The following is an 18,541-nucleotide window of genomic DNA, read 5'->3' as shown; positions in this document are numbered from 1 at the left end:
TTATGATATTTATGTCAGCTGTTTTTGTTCCTACAAGAGTTGACAGGAAAGCAAGGAACGCTGATACCTGGACAACTTCAGTGCCTTCAATGACCTTCCTGTAGTAGGACACGGACGGGGAGCCCGCGCTCCCCGCGACGATGTAGGACCTCTCTGGGTAGGCCAGGTCCCAAAACCTGCGGAGGAGGAGAGAAGGGGTCATTGTGTCGCAGGAGACAAGGGATGGCTGATCACTGACTGACACTCGTCAACGCTGGTGTGTCCTCTTCTGTGTTTGAAATAGAGATTTTCTAGAAGAGCCTAAAATCAGTTACAAATGAAGTATTAACAGCTGTCCCTGCAGGGTGTGGATGACTGCCAACATCATCCCACTGCTGGTATCTGCAGTAAACACCACCTTGTGGTAACCACGGTATTCACACACATTTAACTGCCCTTCTCCTTTCAAGTGCTGAATATGAAGTCTCTTTACTGTACCTTATTTTCATGTCTGAGCCGGCCGTTAGCAGGATGGGGTTCCCATCCGCAGGACTACAGTAGAGCCCGTGGACACTGTGAGAAGAAGGCTTAAAGGAAGTAAAGAAATAGAGAGTCAAATGTCGCCCATAAAGGATGCAGCCATTTCTAGAGATAAGTCAGCTATTAGCAGTTAACTGAAGAGACCAGAGACAGATCACTTATGTCTTAAATCTTTCTTTGGGAATTTAAAATACATTTGTTCTGTATCACCCTGAATGAAGAAGCAAAGCCTCCTCAGCTTCCTAAAACTTTCCATTTGGAATGAGAAGGATCACAACTAAAGGAGAGAAAAAACTTTCCTACCCTCTGCCCCAACAAAGCAGCTTTAAAAAGTTATGTATGACAGGGTCACGTTCCATTTTTCTAATGATCTAAGCTTTAATCTTTCCTTTTCTAATTAACCCAGATTCTATTGGGTTCCAAAGAAACATCACACACCTTATGGGGCTGGGAGCTAGAACACCCACAGAAGCAGACTTGGGGAACTGGAAAGCAGAGGGCAGCAAAGCCCGCTTAACACTTACTTAGTAAAAACCCAAGCTTAAGGCACAACCCCAAAGCCCAACAAGGACCACGGCTGGCAGAGACGCCCAGCCGAGCTGGGGATGTGGGAGATGGCCTTACCTGTAACTCAGACAGCGGGGGAGCACTGCTGGCCCAGAGCGTGAACCTTCGGTCGCCTGTCTCCATGTCCCACATGGACACCTCGTTGTTGCCCTGGACAGCTGAGGGAGACAGGCCAGTGTTACTCGGACGAGGGCTCCGCTCAGCGAGTCCACGTCCTGGCAGAGGAAGTTAGCCTGCACACATTTCCATTTGCTCCCCATCCTGTAGGAAATGCTCACGGACACTTTAAGTCATGCTGTGACCCTGCCTCCACACTGAAGTGCAAAAGAGTAATGTTTCTGCTAACCTACTGGTCAGTATTTTACTGGTGTCGAGCTGAGTGTAGAGAAATGTCAGGTGGAAAGCAGATTCTGCCCTCAAGAAACCTACAGTCTAGCAGGAAAGAAAAAAATACAAAGCGTAAGACAATGAGCACAGAAGAGAGAATGCAAAAGTCCACGTGCACTCAAGAAGGAAAGGTCACATCCGGTGGGCGAGATGGAGGCCGCTTTGAGGAGTGTGTCACTGGGATAGACACAGGGGACACGCGAATCACGGGGGGCAGACAGGATGGAAGGAGCAAAGCACACACACCCGTGTCCGAGTGTCATGGTCTGACTGGGGCACGTCTGTGATGGGGAGAGCGCAAGGAAGGGCAGAGGGAGATGCTGGGGAATGGTCCCTGCAGGCCTAGGAGGGGCTTTCTCGAAAGTACTTTTGAGCTGGGGAACAGTCCCTGCACGCCTAAGAAGGGCTTTCTCGAAAGTACTTTTGAGCAGTGTTCTGAGGAGTGACAATACCCCAGCCTTCACTTCTTCACTAATGTTTACTGAACTGACTATGTTTACTGTGAGCCAGTCTCTGTCCTAGGTCCTGAGGAAGAGAGGACAAATAATGCAAAAAAAAAAAAAAAAAGAAAACTCCTTTTCACAGAACTCACACCCTAGTGGTGACAACAATCTCACAAAAACGCAGAGGCCCTAAAGCAGGAATCTGCCCTAGCTCAAGGAAAAGTTCAGAAAGCCCCTGTGGCTGGAACCGTTTCAGTGCACCTTTGGAAACAGTCCCTGGATGGTACATCCTCCTCAAATGACCCTACTCTGGGCATGCCATCTGATTCCTGCTGGGACTGGCCAAGAGGGTCGTGAGGAAGCAGGAACAGGGCCCATAGAGCCTCCAGGCCATGGGGATGAGCTGGGCTGTTCCGTGGGAGGCACTGGCAGGTATGGAGCAGAAGAAAGAACAGGCTAGGAGGAGCGACTCATTAATAGGAACACGACACGCTGTCATCTGGGTGAGGGGACGGTGGTAGGAACAGTACAAGGGGGTCGGCTCTGGACACACTTTAAGGCAGGACACACAGAGCTGGCTGATGGATGCGAAGTGGGAAGAGAAAGGGAAAAGAAACCAAGGACGATGTCAGGGTTCCTCAGGAGCTTCAAGCTGAGTCGGCTGCCATTTCCTGGGACGATACTGCAGGTGGAGCGAGCTTGTCTGGGGGGAGGCGGCAGTGGGTGGGGGGCGGGTGGACAGGAGACCAAGGGTCCGGCTTGGGCAGGTCAAGTTTCAGCTGGCTGTCAGACATCTTAGGGAAGATTTTATTTTCTAATTATTAGACTTTTATTATTAAAAATGATGTTGAGATTTAACAGGAGTGATATAATCTTAGGTACTAATGTTGAACAATCTTTGTTGACTAAGTTGTCACCCTTCAAAAAATAATGAGCCAAACTGAACTTGAAAAGTAGAAGACCAACAAAATGAGCAGATATGCAGATAAGCAGTTCACTAACTGCTTTCCTTTGCATCAGTTTCCATGTCTTTAGAAACCTATGCCCTTCTCAATACACAGGGAGGCTGAGGTGCTGAAGCAAATCTTCAAAGATCAGTATTACAGAGTAATTTTCTCTTTGTGAGTGACAAAGCACTTCTGTTCTTAACTGTCTTTAATTTTTTAATTAATTTATTTTAATTGGAGGATAACTACTCCACAATATTGTGACGGCCTCTGCCAAACAGCATACATGTGTGTCCTGATCCCGAACCCCTCTCCCACCCCATCCCTCTGGGTGGTCCCAGAGCACGGGCTCTGAGGCTCTGCTTCACGCATGGAACCTGCCCTGCCGTCTGTTTCACACATGGTGATACACATGTTTCAATGCTACTCTCTCGAATCATCCTACCCTCGCCTTCTCCCAGAGTCCAAAGGTCTGTCCTTTGCGTCTGCGTCTCCTCTGCTGCCCTGCATGGAGGATATCAGCACCGTGTTCTAAATTCCATATCCGTGGGTTAACAGACAGTATTTGTCTTTGTCTTTCTCACTTACTCGCTCCGTATAATAGGCTTCAGGTTCACCCACCTCATTAGAAGTGACAAATGTGTTCCTTTTTATAGCTGAGTAGTATTCCATTGTGTGTACCACAGCTTTTAGGGAAGATTTTAAATAGGTAGATATAAAAACATGAATAAATTTGGTACTGTTTTGCCTGGGACTGGATGTGCTCACACAGGGAGACAGCACAGAAGGACCAAGACTGAGCCCTCGGGCTGGCCACAGATTAAAAGTAGGAAAAGGGGAAAAATAGCAAATAAATCAACAAAAGAACCAAGAGAGTGACGTCCTCAATATCAAACAAGGAAAGTGTTTCAGAGAGAGGAAATGATCAACCAAGCAAGCACCAAGTCCTGTAAGACGCAGGATGTGTCATGGCCATGGGAGGAGGCAGCGTGAGTGACCGTGACAGCAGGCGTCATGGAGAGGAGGGGCGGGGGAATGGAGGGGGCGCGGGAATGGAGAGGCGAGGAGAGGAGCGGGCAGGGGAATGGAGGGGGCGCGAGGAGAGGAGCGGGCGGGGGAATGGAGGGGGCGCGAGGAGAGGAGCAGGCGGGGGGCCTGAAGGGGACGCGAGGAGAGGAGGGGGCGGGGGAATGGAGGGGGCGCGGGGCCTGGAGGGGGTGCGAGGAGAGGAGGGGCGGGGGGGCCTGGAGGGGGCGCGAGGAGAGGAGGGGGCGGGGGCCTGGAGACAAGAGACCAGGAGGAAACACAGACGGTAAGCGCCACCGCTTATCTGGCACTCGCTGTGTACCAGACCGTATGCATGACATGTGTTACCTCACATTCTTCCAACTCTGCTAGACAAGTTTTTTAGCCACATTTTACAGTTGGGAAAAATGAGTTTCAAAGAGCTGCCCAAGTGTCTTGCCTAAGAATCTATACAAGGAAATCTGAACACCCAATAAGAGAAGGGGAGGGAGGCTTCAAGAAATGCAACAGAAATGGCAGCTGAGGGATGACCTCAGGCTTCCAGCTCAGATTTCCAGGAAGATGATGGCAACTAAAAACAGGGAACACAGGAGAAAGACGACAACGGGAAGGAAGCGGTGGTGGACAGGAATGGACAGTGGTGGTGTGACTGATGAGACTTCACAAAAGACAATAAATGAGAAACGACACTGAGATATCCATGGCAGGAACTTCCACGGAATCAGAACTGACCACAAAAGCCAGCATTTGGCTCACAGGTAAAAACTCTTAAGGTCATGAACCTGGGCAGCAGGGTCATCTGCCCCGGCCCCGCCAGCCCGCCTGCCTCCTACCTGCGATCACCCAGGACTGGTAGAGCGGGTGCATGGAGAGGCGCCGGACGCGGGCCCGTGACGGGTGGCAGTGACTGGAGATGGGCAGCTGGAAGCGCATGTCCCAGCAGGCCATGGTGCCGCTGCTCGTGCCTGCGAGGGGAGAAGCCCGGACGTGACTGCCGCAGGCTCGGCATCAGTGCCGATTCCCGCTGACGTTACGTTCAACCTGGCTGGCCACTTAGGAAAGAGGCTTTACTTCCGGGAAGCTGCCCGCCCCACTCCTCGGTTCCCAACAGCACCTTTAGCCCAAAGGTACAGAGTAGTAGCACAGTGCTACCACAAACCTAGCAAGTGTGAAGCAAGAATGAATAACTCGTTAATGACTGACACTTACTAACTGCCGAAGGCACCCGTGGGAAAAACCCAGAAGGCCTAGAGAAGACATGAATCTGATAAAGCAAAACATTCAGACTGCCTTAAGTAACCAGAGGTGGTTTACTAGCGCTCGGTAATCTCAGTCAGCCCTCAAGCAGCAGCAGCTCTGCAGCCGTCCTCAGAGCTCAATCTCTGCCACGTGCCCTTTTCTCTGAAACCTTCTGGAGACAGGCATGGCTGTCTGAGCACAGCAGACACTGGGGTGACTGCCTGCATGTGTGCCCACGACATCTGAAACCACACAGAGAGAATGCCACCCAACTCGAAGAATAACGTGCACTCTAATGCCAAGGCTGGTCTCCAGGTCCAGTGGAGACGGGGGTGGGAAAAGACCAAAGGGACAGCGGGCCCCTCCGTCTCCTGGCCCCTCTGCAGGCCCCTCAGAGCTGGTGGGGCTGCATGAGAGCCACCGGGGCAACTCACTAACCTTGTGGCGCATGTGACAGCTACTTTTCCAAGCCTGGCACAACATCTTCCTGTGCCAGGGCAGCTTAGTCTCGCAAAAGGCAAAAAATAATGCACTTCACACAAACCATATAAAATAAAGGGCTGATAATGCTGCAAATTCAAGACAGGAATCTACTGAACAGAAACTAATATTCAAGCGTAGCAGAGTCTAATTCTTCTGAAAGAGTGTCGAGTGACAATGAATAAGCTCCAGTACCTTCTAAAGGGGCAGGTTCAAAGCCTGGCAGGGGGAGGGGGGCCAGTGAAACTAAAACAGGAGAGAAGCAAGGTCACAGGGTGCTCTTCAGCAAGGAAAGGCGGGGGAAGGGGTCACAAGGCCAGCGGCCACTGTTTGGCTCTCCTCCTGTGCTGGAGCCTTTCACCTCATTAAATCCTCAAAGCTGCCCTTGGAGGGAATGGGCCCATCTAAAGACGAGAACAGTAAGACCAGAAGGGTGAAGCAGCTTGCCTGTGGCTACCGGGATTTAAAACCGAGCTGCTCAAATTCAAATGTCCTCATCCCGTAAACCCAGCCTGTTGCTTCCCTGGCAGAGTAAGAAAATGCCAGCAAATCTGACCACTGTAGGGGTGCGTTTAAAAACGAAGGGACAGAGGAAATTGTTACACGTGCTGAATATTGACCTCACTCTTTCAAATTTGTTTTTTAATGAAAAAATTGAAATGTAAGTATTATAATAATTATAGGGGGGAAAAAAGAACATAGGGGAAAATTAGCAATGAAGACAAAGGAAAAGAGCTTTCTTAAGAGGCACGCCTGACAGCAGCATCCAGACCCAGGCGAGGACCTGAAAGGCAGCTCCCTACCGATGCAGAGCCAGCACTGGTGGATGTCCACGGCAAAGGAGGTGATGAGGCCTGCCTTGAGATCGTGCCTCAGCGTCCAGGCGTTGCTGGAGGAGCGCAGGTCCCAGCCCACCAGAGCACCATTCACAGTGGCGTAGGCCAGCACGGACTGCGCCCCGGAGCTGAAGTGATGCAGGTCCACCACGCAGCCGTCCTCCTTCTGGTCTAGGACTCTAGGAGACACACGTCAAGAGGCAAAGGCTCGTCCATCACGAAAGACACAGCACTCGCCTCCACTGCAGATCAATCTACCTTCTAACCATGGTCAAGAAACTCTGTGGCCCATCGAAGACAAGGACAGTTGAGCATTTTTAAAAAAATTACTTCAGAACTACAGAAGAGCTGCAAATGTAGTGCACAGACTTCCATGTATCTTTCACTCACTTCCCCTCATGCTGATGACTTCTTTTATTAGAAAGGATTTAAGATTCATTGCTGTTACTGAATGAATCAATCATTCGCTCCCTTTTATTACTAATAATAAAGTGAAGTAAATAAGATTAGTGATTCCTTTGTAAGTACTATTCCATTCCTTGATATACCTGTTTTTTGTTTTTTTTTCAAGCTGAGGAATTTTTAAACTAAAATAATGCCATAAACATGCTGGCCGGCTTTCTTGGTCAGTGCGTATCAGGCCTCTGAACACTGCTGTTTTGGCTTTGTTGAGGGTCAGCAGCATTGTCTGTGAGAGCCAGGCAGTGAATCTGCCAGGATTTAAAGCCACACGCATCTCTGCTGCATGTTCTTTTTTTTAAAACAACCCTTTGAAAATGCAAAAATCATTCTTAACATGGGCCATACTGCTGGCTGTAGCTTGCTAACTCCTGTCTTAGGCAAACAATTATAAACATTCTAACCATGACAATATTCCCTAAGGTGATGATGAAAAGTCCAAATGCCAAACAAACAGTGAAAAGGACCCACAGATCCTAAGTATTCAGAGCCAAGGTGACACGGGAAGACCAAATACGCGCCCCTCGCGGGGTTTCCTGGGAGCGCCCGCCACCAGGCAAAGCCTCCTGGGGCAACCTGCCAATCCAGAGAGTCGGTGTTGCTCAAAGTTGCTCAGTTGTGTTTGACTCTTTGTGACCCCTTGGACTATACAACCCATAGGATTCTCCAGGCCAGAACACTGGAGTGGGTAGCCTTTCCTTCTCCAGGGAATCTTCCCAACCCAGGGATCAAACCCAGGTCTCCCGCACTGTATGTGGATTCTTTACCAGCTGAGCCACAAGGGAAGCCCAAGAATACTGGAGTGGGTAGCCTATCCCTTCTCCAGTGGATCTTCCCGACCCAGGAATTGAACTGGGGTCTCCTGTATTGCAGGCAGATTCTTTACCAACTGAGCCATCAGGGAAGATATAAGTGTTGCTCAGGGTAAACAGTAAAAACTAATATTCGCAATGAAAAGTGCTGTCAGCTTAGAGGCTCTCCCACACGAAATGTATACTCTGCTGCAGGGTCCTCACACCATGCACTCCACCAAGAGCCCTCTGGAGATTTATGCCATGCAGAGGCTGCTCTGTAACCACTCTCTGCTGAAAGGACTTAGTTCAAGATTATTATAATGGGTCCTGGACAGAAGCTGCCCAAGTCTCTTTAGTGAATGTGTTAAAAAAAAAAAAAAAAAACGTAATTGGTAAAAGCAAAACAAAGAATAAACAAAATGATACAAAGAAATAATAAAGTCCCAGGTGACCCAATCGTCACCCCCTTCTTCCTCAGCTGCCCAGTGGAGGTGAGCTGTAATCCACTGAAACTGTGACGAGGCATCTGGGGGCTCTGCTTCCTCCCTGAGGGTCCCCGCTGTGCCCGCCCCGCCCTACGCCACCACCCTGCTGTGGCCACATGGGGTGGCGCCCCCTCCAGGCCACCTCCCCGATCCACCCCTAAGCTGGTCCCCCGTCCCCGGCACAGGGCACGCTGTCATACTGCACTGAAGTCATCTGTTCGCTGGTCTGCCTCTCCCACTAGGCTCGTTTCTTAGAGAGTATAACAAACACATCTTACTCATTTCTGCAATTTTCCGTGTGCAGCACACACTCATCAGCTGAAAAATTGGCAGGTGGCGCCCGAGACAGGGACTTTCGAAGGTAAGCTCCCCAAAGCAATCAGAGCCATGAGCTCTACTGCTCCCCGTTCTTGGAACAACTGGGTCAGCAGCCCTCTTGTTCCCCCACGGAGCAGTTTGGGTCACCAGCCCTACTGCTCCTCCCTCGGAACAATCTGGGCCATCAGCCCTATTGTTCTTCCAATGTTCGGGACGGCTAGGACCCCACTCGAGGGTGCCGCGGACCCCCCTGTTGGATAGACAGGGCGAGAGGAGTGGGAAGTGTTGAAAGTGTTAAAAGAGTTAGAGTTAGAGAGAAAAAATGGTTTCTGAAGTTAAAAGGCCAAAGAAAAGACTGATCTTTTGATAGCTTAAAGCAAAATCTTTTACTATATTTAATTTTCTGACATGGATAACACTGAAACTAAGAATGGCAACTCTTTATACAAGTAATCTGAAACTGTTAAAGAAGCTACTGTTAATTTAGATACTTGGGTGAAGGTGAAAAAACAACTAAACACTTATCCTATAAATATGATTAAAAATGTTCTGGATCCTCATCATGAGGCTGTGGGGTGACCTATGGGAGAGGCTATAGCGGTGGATGGTAGTGGGTCTCCACCTTCTGCACAGATCATATTTTCTGCCATTGACGAGGAAGAGGAGGGACACTGTGCTCTACCTCCCGAGGAGTGAGAGGGCTTACAGGACGCTGCGGCCGGGCGCCCTGGCGAGCCCCCTCTCCCTCTACACAAACCTTTAAAAATTTATCCAACAATTTCTGATTTAAGGCGACTACTCCACCTCCGCTTGCACCTCCCAGGGCCTAAAAATTCCCCAGTTTACATCCAAAGCCTCCCAGAGCATTGCCTAAGGTTGAAAAAGATAAAAAAGTTTTCTTTTAAACAAAGGAGCTTTTAAAGAATACACAATATACAGAGCCTGCTCCTTGCAGAAAAACCCCCTCAGGGGCGCTTCACCCAAGCAAAAAAAGAGAGAAAAAGAAAAAGAAAAAAGAAAAAAAGTGAAAAAGAAAAAAGGAAAGAAAATAGAGAAAGATCTAAAGATAGAAAAAGAACTAAAGAGTGAAAAGGAGAGAGGAACGGAGGAGGAAGAAATCAGGGAATGCAGCAAGATAGAAAAAGAAAAAAAAAAGGAAGTTAGAAAAAGAGATACAGAGAGAAAGAGAGGGAGGAGGAAAGAAAAAGTTAGAGAGAAAGAGGGTAAAGGAAACGAAACTAAAGAAAGAGAAGGTAGTAAGAAGGAAGAAGGGAGAATGAAAGAGGGAAACAAGAAGGAAATGATAGAAAGTAAAAGAGAAGAGAAGAGGAAGGAAAAAAGATAGAGTGAGGGAAAGAAAACTTGAGAAAGATTTAAAGAGAAGAAGTAAGAAAAAATCAGCAGAGGAGAGGAGAGGACTTACAGGACACTGTGGCCAGACGCCCTGGTGAGCTACCTCCCCCTCTGCGCAAACTTTTAAAAAAACTTATCCACCACTTTCTGATTTGGGGCGATAGCCGCCGCCTCCGTTTGCGCCTTCCAGGGCCCAAGAGTTCCCCACTTTGCCCCCAAAGCCTCTCAAAATGTTGCCTAAGCCTGAAAAAGATAAAAAGTTTTTTAAATAGTGGAGCTTTTAAAACAGACTGCATGCACAATATGCAGAGCGTGCTCCTTGGAGAAAACCCCCTCAGGGGGGTCTCACCCAGGCTAAGAGAAAAACCAAACGGTAAGGGGATTTAGCAACAATATTAACCCTTGACGAGGTTACTCCAATTCCAACGGGAGTGACTGGCCCCCTACCTGAGGGCATTGTAGGACTTGTGCTAGGGCGTAGCTCGCTTTCTTAAAAAAAAAAAGAAAGAAAGAAAGAAAAAAAAAAAGAAAAAGAAAATTTCGGTGGTGCATGGTGTAGTAGATTCTGATTATATTGAGAAATTAAAGTTTTGTTCTCACCGCCTACTAAAACTGTGCAAATTAATAAAGGTCAAAGAGTAACACAGCTTTTGCTTTTTACCTTATTATCAGACAAGAAAAAACCTTGACTTCTCAGGCTAGGAGCCACAGAACATTTGGATTTAGCGATCTAGCCTTTTGGGTGCAGGAAATTACAGCTCCAAGGCCTTTAAAAGATCTTTTAATTCAAGAAAATAAAATGTCAGGGCTATTAGACACAAGAACAGACGTCTCTTAACATTGCTGGAAAAGACTGGCCCAGTTCCTGGCCCACACATACTACTAAAAATGAGTTGGTGGGATTAGAGAAAGTGATATGCGGGGTGAGAATGCTGTAGGAAAAAAAAGGTGAGGGAGAGTTTAAAACCTTGAAGAGTAGTGAGTTCCCTGTTGCTGGAAGTATTCAAGCAAAGATTAGATGGTTGCTTGTCATCTAAAAAGCTATAGACCAGATTTAGGTTACAAAACAAAAACTGGAGAAGCTTATAAAGATGTTGTGCAACACCTCTTTACTTGCTTCTCATATTTAGGTGTGCCAAAAGTTTTAAAAACTGATAATGCCCCTTTGAAGCTGCGGAGAGATTGTTTACTAACTTTAAATGATTTCCAAAAATTATTAGAGGACATTAATTGGATACGCCCACATTTAAAACTGACTACTGCAGATTTAAAGCCTTTATTTGATTGCTTAAAAATTGATCCTAATTCCAGTTCTAAGAGAAAGTTGACTAATGAGACAGAGTTAGCTCTTGTTGAAGTGTATGAGACTTTAAATGGTCAGTTAATTAGGATTAATAGTACCAAAAGATGAGATTAAATTATTCTTCCCACAAAACATACACCTACAGGATGCTTATGACAAAAAGGCCCATTGGTTCCATCTACCAGTGACCCCAAGAAAAATAGTTTTATCTTATCCCAGCTTGGTGGCACAATTAATTATAAAAGGAGGAAAAAAGTGTGGAACTTTTTAGAAAAGAAGTAGCAAATATAATAATTTCACTCAATAAGGATCAACTGCAAGTCTTTTACAAAATAGTGATGATTGGCAAGTTGCCCTGATAGATTTCAGGGGTCAAATTTTGTTTCATTTGCCCTCAAGCCCCCACAGTAGTTAAAAGTTCAAAAATGTTAGATTGGCAGTTTGAAGATACCTGTGGAACTTTCCAACCCTACGTAGTTCCTACGCTCCCCTTTACCCTATGGGGGAGGGACATGCTGTCTCAAATAGGAGATACTCAGAGAAGGGTTTTCTCAATTTCTTAGTTATCAACAGGCGGTACAATTAATAATACTATATATATTATTATAAATACATAATATAAATATATTTGCCTAATTGCAGTTCGCCTAATTAGGTATGGGTATAAATAAAATATAATAGAGGTATACCTAATTCTATTTATAGATCTATACTTAATTAATTTGTATATAATTAATATGTATAGTATATATGCATATTATATATATACTGTATAATCAAATATATATTGCAGTAGTATAATGTGTGTGGCTGATATTAATTGGTATGGTTTGATGTGCTGTGATGATATATGTTCTATATACTGTATAATTGTATATGTGTGACATGTATTATTGCAGTACATTGGTTTGTGTTGGCTGGTATTAGCTGTGTACGTGTTGTATTGCTGTAATATATATTAATTAACATATTAATTATAAAGATTAATTCAAGTATATTGATTATGTCAATAAGTTTATACTTGTTGCCATGTATAAATACATATATAAATACATTTTGCATTTAGATATATCTGTATACCAAAATGAGATAAGGAGATTATGCATTTATTATTTAAATTTATATAGAGACTTAAACTAAACATTAGACCTAAATTAACATATCCCAAAATTTATGCTGTTAAAATGTAAATTTTAAAAATTTAAAAAATTAAATTGACAACTGCTTGACAATTCTTTTACCATAAAACCCCCATAGGTGTAATTGGGGTAGCCAGACAAAAAATTGGTTTTATGGCAAAACGGCCCCCTAGAATGGGTCCATCTCCCCGCCCAAGCTAAAAAGGTAGCGGCTTCTTATCCAGGATTGATAGCTACTTTGATATTAAAGGAAAAAAGTGGAACATTGGATTATTTGGTAAAGAGCCATCAGAAATTGTAATTCCATATAATAAGGAACAACTTGTTGCTCTTCTAATGTTTGATAAAAATTGGCAGATTGCTATAGGAAACTATTTTGGTCAAAATTTTGCATCATTTACCCTCACATGTTTTGCTGAATTTTATATCCAGACATCCAGTTATTTTTCCTGTCAGATGTAAACAATCTCCATTCCAAATGCTCAGATAGTTTTTACTGATGGGTCAGCAAACGGTAAAGCCTCCGTAGTCACTAAAAATCACCAAAAGGTTTTAGAAACACGGGAAACTTCAGCTCAAAGAGCTGAAATAACAGCAGTCATAGAGGCTTTTGCTATGTTTGCAGATGAAGAATTTAACCTTTATTCTGATTCTCAGTATATTGTCAGGTTGTTTCCACACATTGAAACTGTGGTTTTTGTCTAAAAATAAAACTACCATATTTCATTTGTTAACTAAATTACAGCAACAAATTTGGAAAAGAAATAAAATATTTTTCACTGGACACATTCAGGCTTATTCCGGATTGCCCGGCCCCTTAAAATGCCTTTAATGATTTGGCTGACTTAACCAGAAATACAGTGGCTACTGTGATTGAGGAGGCCAGAGCCTCTCACTCACTTCATCATCAATATGCTACTGCCTTAAGATATCAATTCCAAATTCCCAGAGAAACTGCTAGGGAGATTGTGCGTTCTTGCTTATATTGCCCCACTGTTTATAATAGTCTACCTATGGGAGTTAACCCTCGTGGTCTCAAACCTAACATACTCTGGTAAATGGATGTAACTCATGTCTCTTCATTTGGAAAACTTTTCTTTGTTCATGTAACTATAGATATCTTTTCTCATGTCCTTATTGCAACGTCTCATACCGGAGAGGCAGTTAAAGATGTTATACAACATCTCTTTACTTGTTTTTCATATTTGGGCCTACCAAAAGCTCTGAAAACTGACAATGCTCCTGCTTACACTTCTAAGTCTTTTCAGGAATTTTGTTTACAGTTTCAAATTAAACACAATACAGGCATCCCTTATAATCCCCGGGGACAAGCCATTGTGGAAAGAGCACATCAAACATTAAAGCTTCAAATTCAAAAATTAAAAGAAGGGGAGTTTAAGTATAGTTCTCCCCATCAAATCTTGCAACTTGCTCTTTTTGTAATAAATATTTTAAATGCCGTTTAGGCTGGAACTACTGCAATGCTTCGTCATTGGTGCCTGGAGCAATTAAATGCAAAACCGTTAGTCAAATGGAAGGACCTTCTCTCAGGACAATGGAAGGGTCCTGACCCATTATTAACTAGTGGTCGAGGATGTGCTTGTATTTTTCCACAGGATGCAGATTCACCAATTTGGGTTCCAGACAGGTCAGGTTCGCTGCGCGCACTCGCTCGCCCCGCACCCTCCTCGCTGCACCCCCACGACCTAGAGCAAAGAAGTTTGTGCAGCAAGTGAGGGCCAGAGAGGAGAGCGCACCCGCAAAGTGCCGTCCAGACCAGCGCGGCGCTGGCCAGCAGGGGAGACAAGATAAACATCGAGATCCCGGCGAGACTGACAGGGCAGCTGCAGCGTGAACTCCAACCAGAAAATAATTCTACTTATTCTGTTTTAGCTTATCCACCCTTGCCTTATGTTTTCCTTTTTACTAATGACTCCAACAAACTTAATGTAGGCATGAATTATTCAGGTGGACCTAACGTAGTGACTTGTGAACAATGTATGCTTTCATCTTATTTAAACCCTCAATGTAATGTTTGCTCCTTTGTGGTGTTAACAATGCCCATCCTATCTTATGGTGCCTATATGATAGCTATGGTCTTACTGTGTTACAACAACTGCAGGATTTAATGCGATCGCGACGGTTTGTGGTCTTGCTTATCCTAGGAATATCAGCTTTGATAGCAACAATTACTTCTGTTACTGCGGCAGCAATATCATTGACTCAACAAGTGCATACTGCCCAATATGTTGATACCATGTCTAAAATTGTTTCTTTAACTCTAGCAACACAGGAAGCTATAGATAGGAAATTAGAGATGAGAGTAGACGCCTTAGAAGAAGCAATTATGCATATTGGGATTGAGTTACAGGCTTTAAAGGTGAAGATGGTTTTGACGTGCCACGCTGATTACAGGTGGATATGCGTGACATCTTTGAAGGTAAACGAGACAGATTATGAATGGGAAAAGATTAAAAATCATATCTCAGGTGTTTGGAACAGTTCTGATATTGGCCTGGACTTAGGGAAACTTCATAATCAAATACAGACCTTGGAACACTCTCGACTGGATTTTACCGCCACTGGAGCAGCTAATGACTTTTTTCACACCTTCTCTAACTTTATTTCTGGAAAAAATATTCTGTCTAATATCCCTAGTCTCTAATTCTACTTCTCATAATCACTCTTCCTTGTATTGTCAGGATTCTTCGGCAGAGCATTCGGAAGCTCGCGACTGAGCTGCATCTGGTTGTTTTAAGAAATAAAAAAGGGGGAGATGTTGGGGGCCAGAGTGAGGTACTCCGCCCGTGACAAAGGTCATGAGGAAGGAGGCTCGACATACGCAAAGGCGGGATCGAGCCTCAGGAGTCCCCCTGGAACTCCTCGAGCATCTACCCCCATAACCAGAGCCTGCCTACTTTACTACTTTGTGCTCACCTACACCTCTGACTTTACGGGGGGCTGTCCCCCACCACATCTTTTGGAGAAGGAGTTAACTTAGAGCTCCAGTTTATAATAATTCCTGGGCGTGATAAGAGTGTTTTAACCTACAAACTCCTCTGAAGGTTCTCTAGCCTGCCTGACAGGCTCGTCCGGCCACATGTGATTGCTCACAGCCTCCCAACCGTGAGAGGCACGAGATGCTTTAAACCCTCTAACAACGGGTTCTTTAGAGAAGTTAGAAAACTATTAGTATAAGTATAACGGGCTGATTAGAAATTGTATTGGTGAAGGGTTTTTCATTTGTTGAGCCAATGTTTGTTGCTAAGTCTCCACATCCCCTGCCCTTACACACATTAATGAATATATAGAAGAAATAAGTATTAACCTTTGATATTAATCACGTTAGACCTTAGGCTAAGTAAATTCTTTCCTTAGCTAAAACCCACTACACCCTCACCCTGTAGGAATGTAACTTTACTTGGGTGGCGTCTGTTTTGAGAATAATCAGCCCTGGAGAAATAAGTGTCCTGATTGACTGACCGCTGTCACAAGGAGAGGGTCGTAAATTGTCAGCAGGCCCCCCTGGCCAGAAGATGATGTAACACCCCTAAGACCTCTGTATACATTTGTGTGAAGCACCTGACTTTGATAAAAGTCAGGACTGCTGTCCCCACGTGACTTTTGTATAACATCTCAGTGTATAAAAACAGACTCTGGAAAATAAAGAATTGGGATCAGTTTCTCGAAATACTGGTCTCCCCATGTCGCTCTCTCTCTCACTCTGGTTGAGTCTCCATCTGGAGCGCGGAACCCACCATGCTTACTAATTATGCCTGGGCTTCTAAGATCCGACCGGGGAGGCCTCAGTGTCTCCTCTCCTTCGGGAGAACGGAAGGACGCCTGCGGCCTACGTAAGTGGTGCAAACTTCTTGTCTTGAAGTTTTATTGGTCTCCCGCGTAAACCAAGCTACTCAGCCTCTTTTCTCCACTGAATTTTCCTACTGAGCTATCCTTATTCTATTACTCTTTATATCTTTAATTAATACCTAATTGAAGCTATCGTATCCTGATCCTCGCCTATGCCGTCTCTCCTTCGAATACCCTGGATCAGCCGGGGCTGGTCCCCGGCAGTTTGACCTTTAAATATCTTACCTTGCATGGGTTTAATCTACAAGCAACCACAATCTGTAAGAAGTGGAGGAAATTCTTAGATAAAGCCAGCCAGGATCTTCTTTTTAAAATGATAAGCAAACAATATGATTGAACACTCTGCTCCATTCCCAGCAACTTCAGAGGCTTTACTGCCAAGTGACAAAATGCTGACACCACTTTTGAGCTTCCTTTAATGAAGAACACTCACATTTTCGAAACCAGCAGCCAGAGCTGAGACAGAAGATGTAACTGATAATTAGGTTATTCAGATTCCAGACTGGGATGAGCCACATGTTCAAAGCTGCCCTTCTGACCTTTGGACAAATTGGCAGAAATAGTTTCCTCAAACTGTGTGTGATAGATTTGAGTTGGAAACCCAATTTTATTCATTTCATGTGCTTAAAAACAGAAGTACATTGTCACAGGCCCTCAGCTGATCCAAACTATTACAGAAGCAGGGTTACATTATCCCAGGACACCAAATGCAGTTTAAAAAACACAAACGACAGACAGATACCTGCTTTGCAGAGGATGAATCTTGGGAGACTTGGGCAGCTTGGAGGCCTCAATCGCGAGAAGCTGGACGGCACCATTATCGGACGCTACGGCTAAGTAGTGGGAACCCTGGCAGAATGTGAGCGTCTTGACACAGCCCCCGACTCGGCTATAGGTGAGAATAGACCTGCACAAAGAAAAGCAGAACTGCGTTTCTGAAAAGCCACAGAGTATTACTATCGCTGACATTAAACAGCCACAGGACTGTTAACAAACAAAAAATGATACTCTGAGGTCTGTTTCCCTCCTTGATCGTGTAACAAAAATAATCCCCCTCAGAAGCACTGGCACAAAACCACCTTTCCTTCTGATACTTTCAAGTGGCCGTCTTCACACGCTTCTCTCTGATCAAGGAAAGACTGTCCACCCTCCTTTCCAGCTGGACTTCCCTCACTGTGGCCTGACCCAGCTTGCTTCCTTTCTGCAATTCCTGAAGCCCTCCTCTTACCCCTGCAGTTATTCCATAATCCCGCAGATGCAGCCTGCCACAGCAGGACGGCACTGGCTTGGGAATCACAGGGCCGAGTTCCACTAACTGACCACCAGTATGATTTGAGTCAAGCCACTTAACCTGCACTGCACCTCAGTTTACCCGTTTACAGCCCAACATTTCTAAGCAGGACATAGTGTAGCTCAATTAACATGTAAATCATGAAACGTTTATTAACACACAGTATTACTGTAATATTCAGTCTCTCCCACACACACATTGACCCCTCAAGCTGTCTGTCCCCCTCCTTTAAATTTACCACCGAACTTCCTGAATGTGATGAGCGGTGCCTGCAGAGTTCCTCCTTCATCACCCTCCACAAGGGTCACATACTCAGCCTTCTAAGCGGCCACTCCTTAAAGGTCACAGCCCCAGAACACCAAATTTATTCACCTTTATCTTCTATAATTTATTATACAAGTTAATACATCTTAAATATACAAAAACTATTAAAAAAAAAAAAGAAGTAAAAACATAATTCTAACACCCAGAGAGAAACACTTTTGTTGTTTAGTCGCTAAGTTGCGTCTGACTCTCTGCGACCCCATGAACTGTAGCCCACCAGGCTCCTCTGCCCACGGGATTTCCCAGACAGGAATACTGGAGTGGATTGCCATTTCGTTCTCCAGGGGATCTTCCCGACCCAGGGACTGGACCCAGGCCTCCTGCATTGTTAGGCGGATTCTTTACCACTGAGGTACCTGGGAAAACCACAGAGGAACACTACAGACATTATTATATAGCTTCCCAAAGAGTTTTCTATGCATATTACAGTATATTTATATTTGATTTATAAATAAATATGGAACATTTTATATATTAATCATGCCTCTCTAGTTCACTTTTTAATAGCAGCCTTGCTGAAATATATGTCATAAAGTGTAACATTTTAAAGTGTACAACTCAGTGACTTGGAGCATGCATGGGCATTTTATCCCTTCTATGGCTAAATAATATTCCATTATGTGGATATACTGTATTTGCTTATCCATTCAATAGCTGATAGACATTATGGTTTCCACTTTTTGGCTATTATGAATAATGCTACTATGAACACTCATTTATAGATTTCCATGTGAACAAATGTCTTCAGCTTTCTTGGGTTT

General features: G+C 44.8%; 1 protein-coding gene across 3 annotated transcripts in view; it reads right to left on the bottom strand.

The window, feature by feature from the left end:
* The window catches only part of PIK3R4 (phosphoinositide-3-kinase regulatory subunit 4), an 86,384-nt gene that overhangs the window by 1,213 nt on the left and 66,630 nt on the right, over positions 1–18,541 (bottom strand). Inside the window, exons 14-19 of one of the 3 annotated variants that reach the window (XM_027549069.1) lie at positions 16,908–17,072; positions 6,412–6,623; positions 4,723–4,854; positions 1,144–1,244; positions 478–566; positions 68–176 (exon numbers count right to left, since the gene is read on the bottom strand). In XM_027549069.1, coding sequence (XP_027404870.1) covers positions 68–176; positions 478–566; positions 1,144–1,244; positions 4,723–4,854; positions 6,412–6,623; positions 16,908–17,072 — 808 coding nt within the window. Of the gene's footprint in view, positions 1–67; positions 177–477; positions 567–1,143; positions 1,245–4,722; positions 4,855–6,411; positions 6,624–16,383; positions 16,622–16,907; positions 17,073–18,541 lie in introns of those variants that run through there. The other 2 variants (XM_027549073.1, XM_027549083.1) reach the window with 2 other exon arrangements.

This window comes from Bos indicus x Bos taurus, chromosome 1, assembly GCF_003369695.1.
Source record: "Bos indicus x Bos taurus breed Angus x Brahman F1 hybrid chromosome 1, Bos_hybrid_MaternalHap_v2.0, whole genome shotgun sequence".
In the NCBI taxonomy this organism is placed as follows: domain Eukaryota; kingdom Metazoa; phylum Chordata; class Mammalia; order Artiodactyla; family Bovidae; genus Bos; species Bos indicus x Bos taurus.
This window is presented reverse-complemented; position numbering and strand designations above follow the sequence as displayed.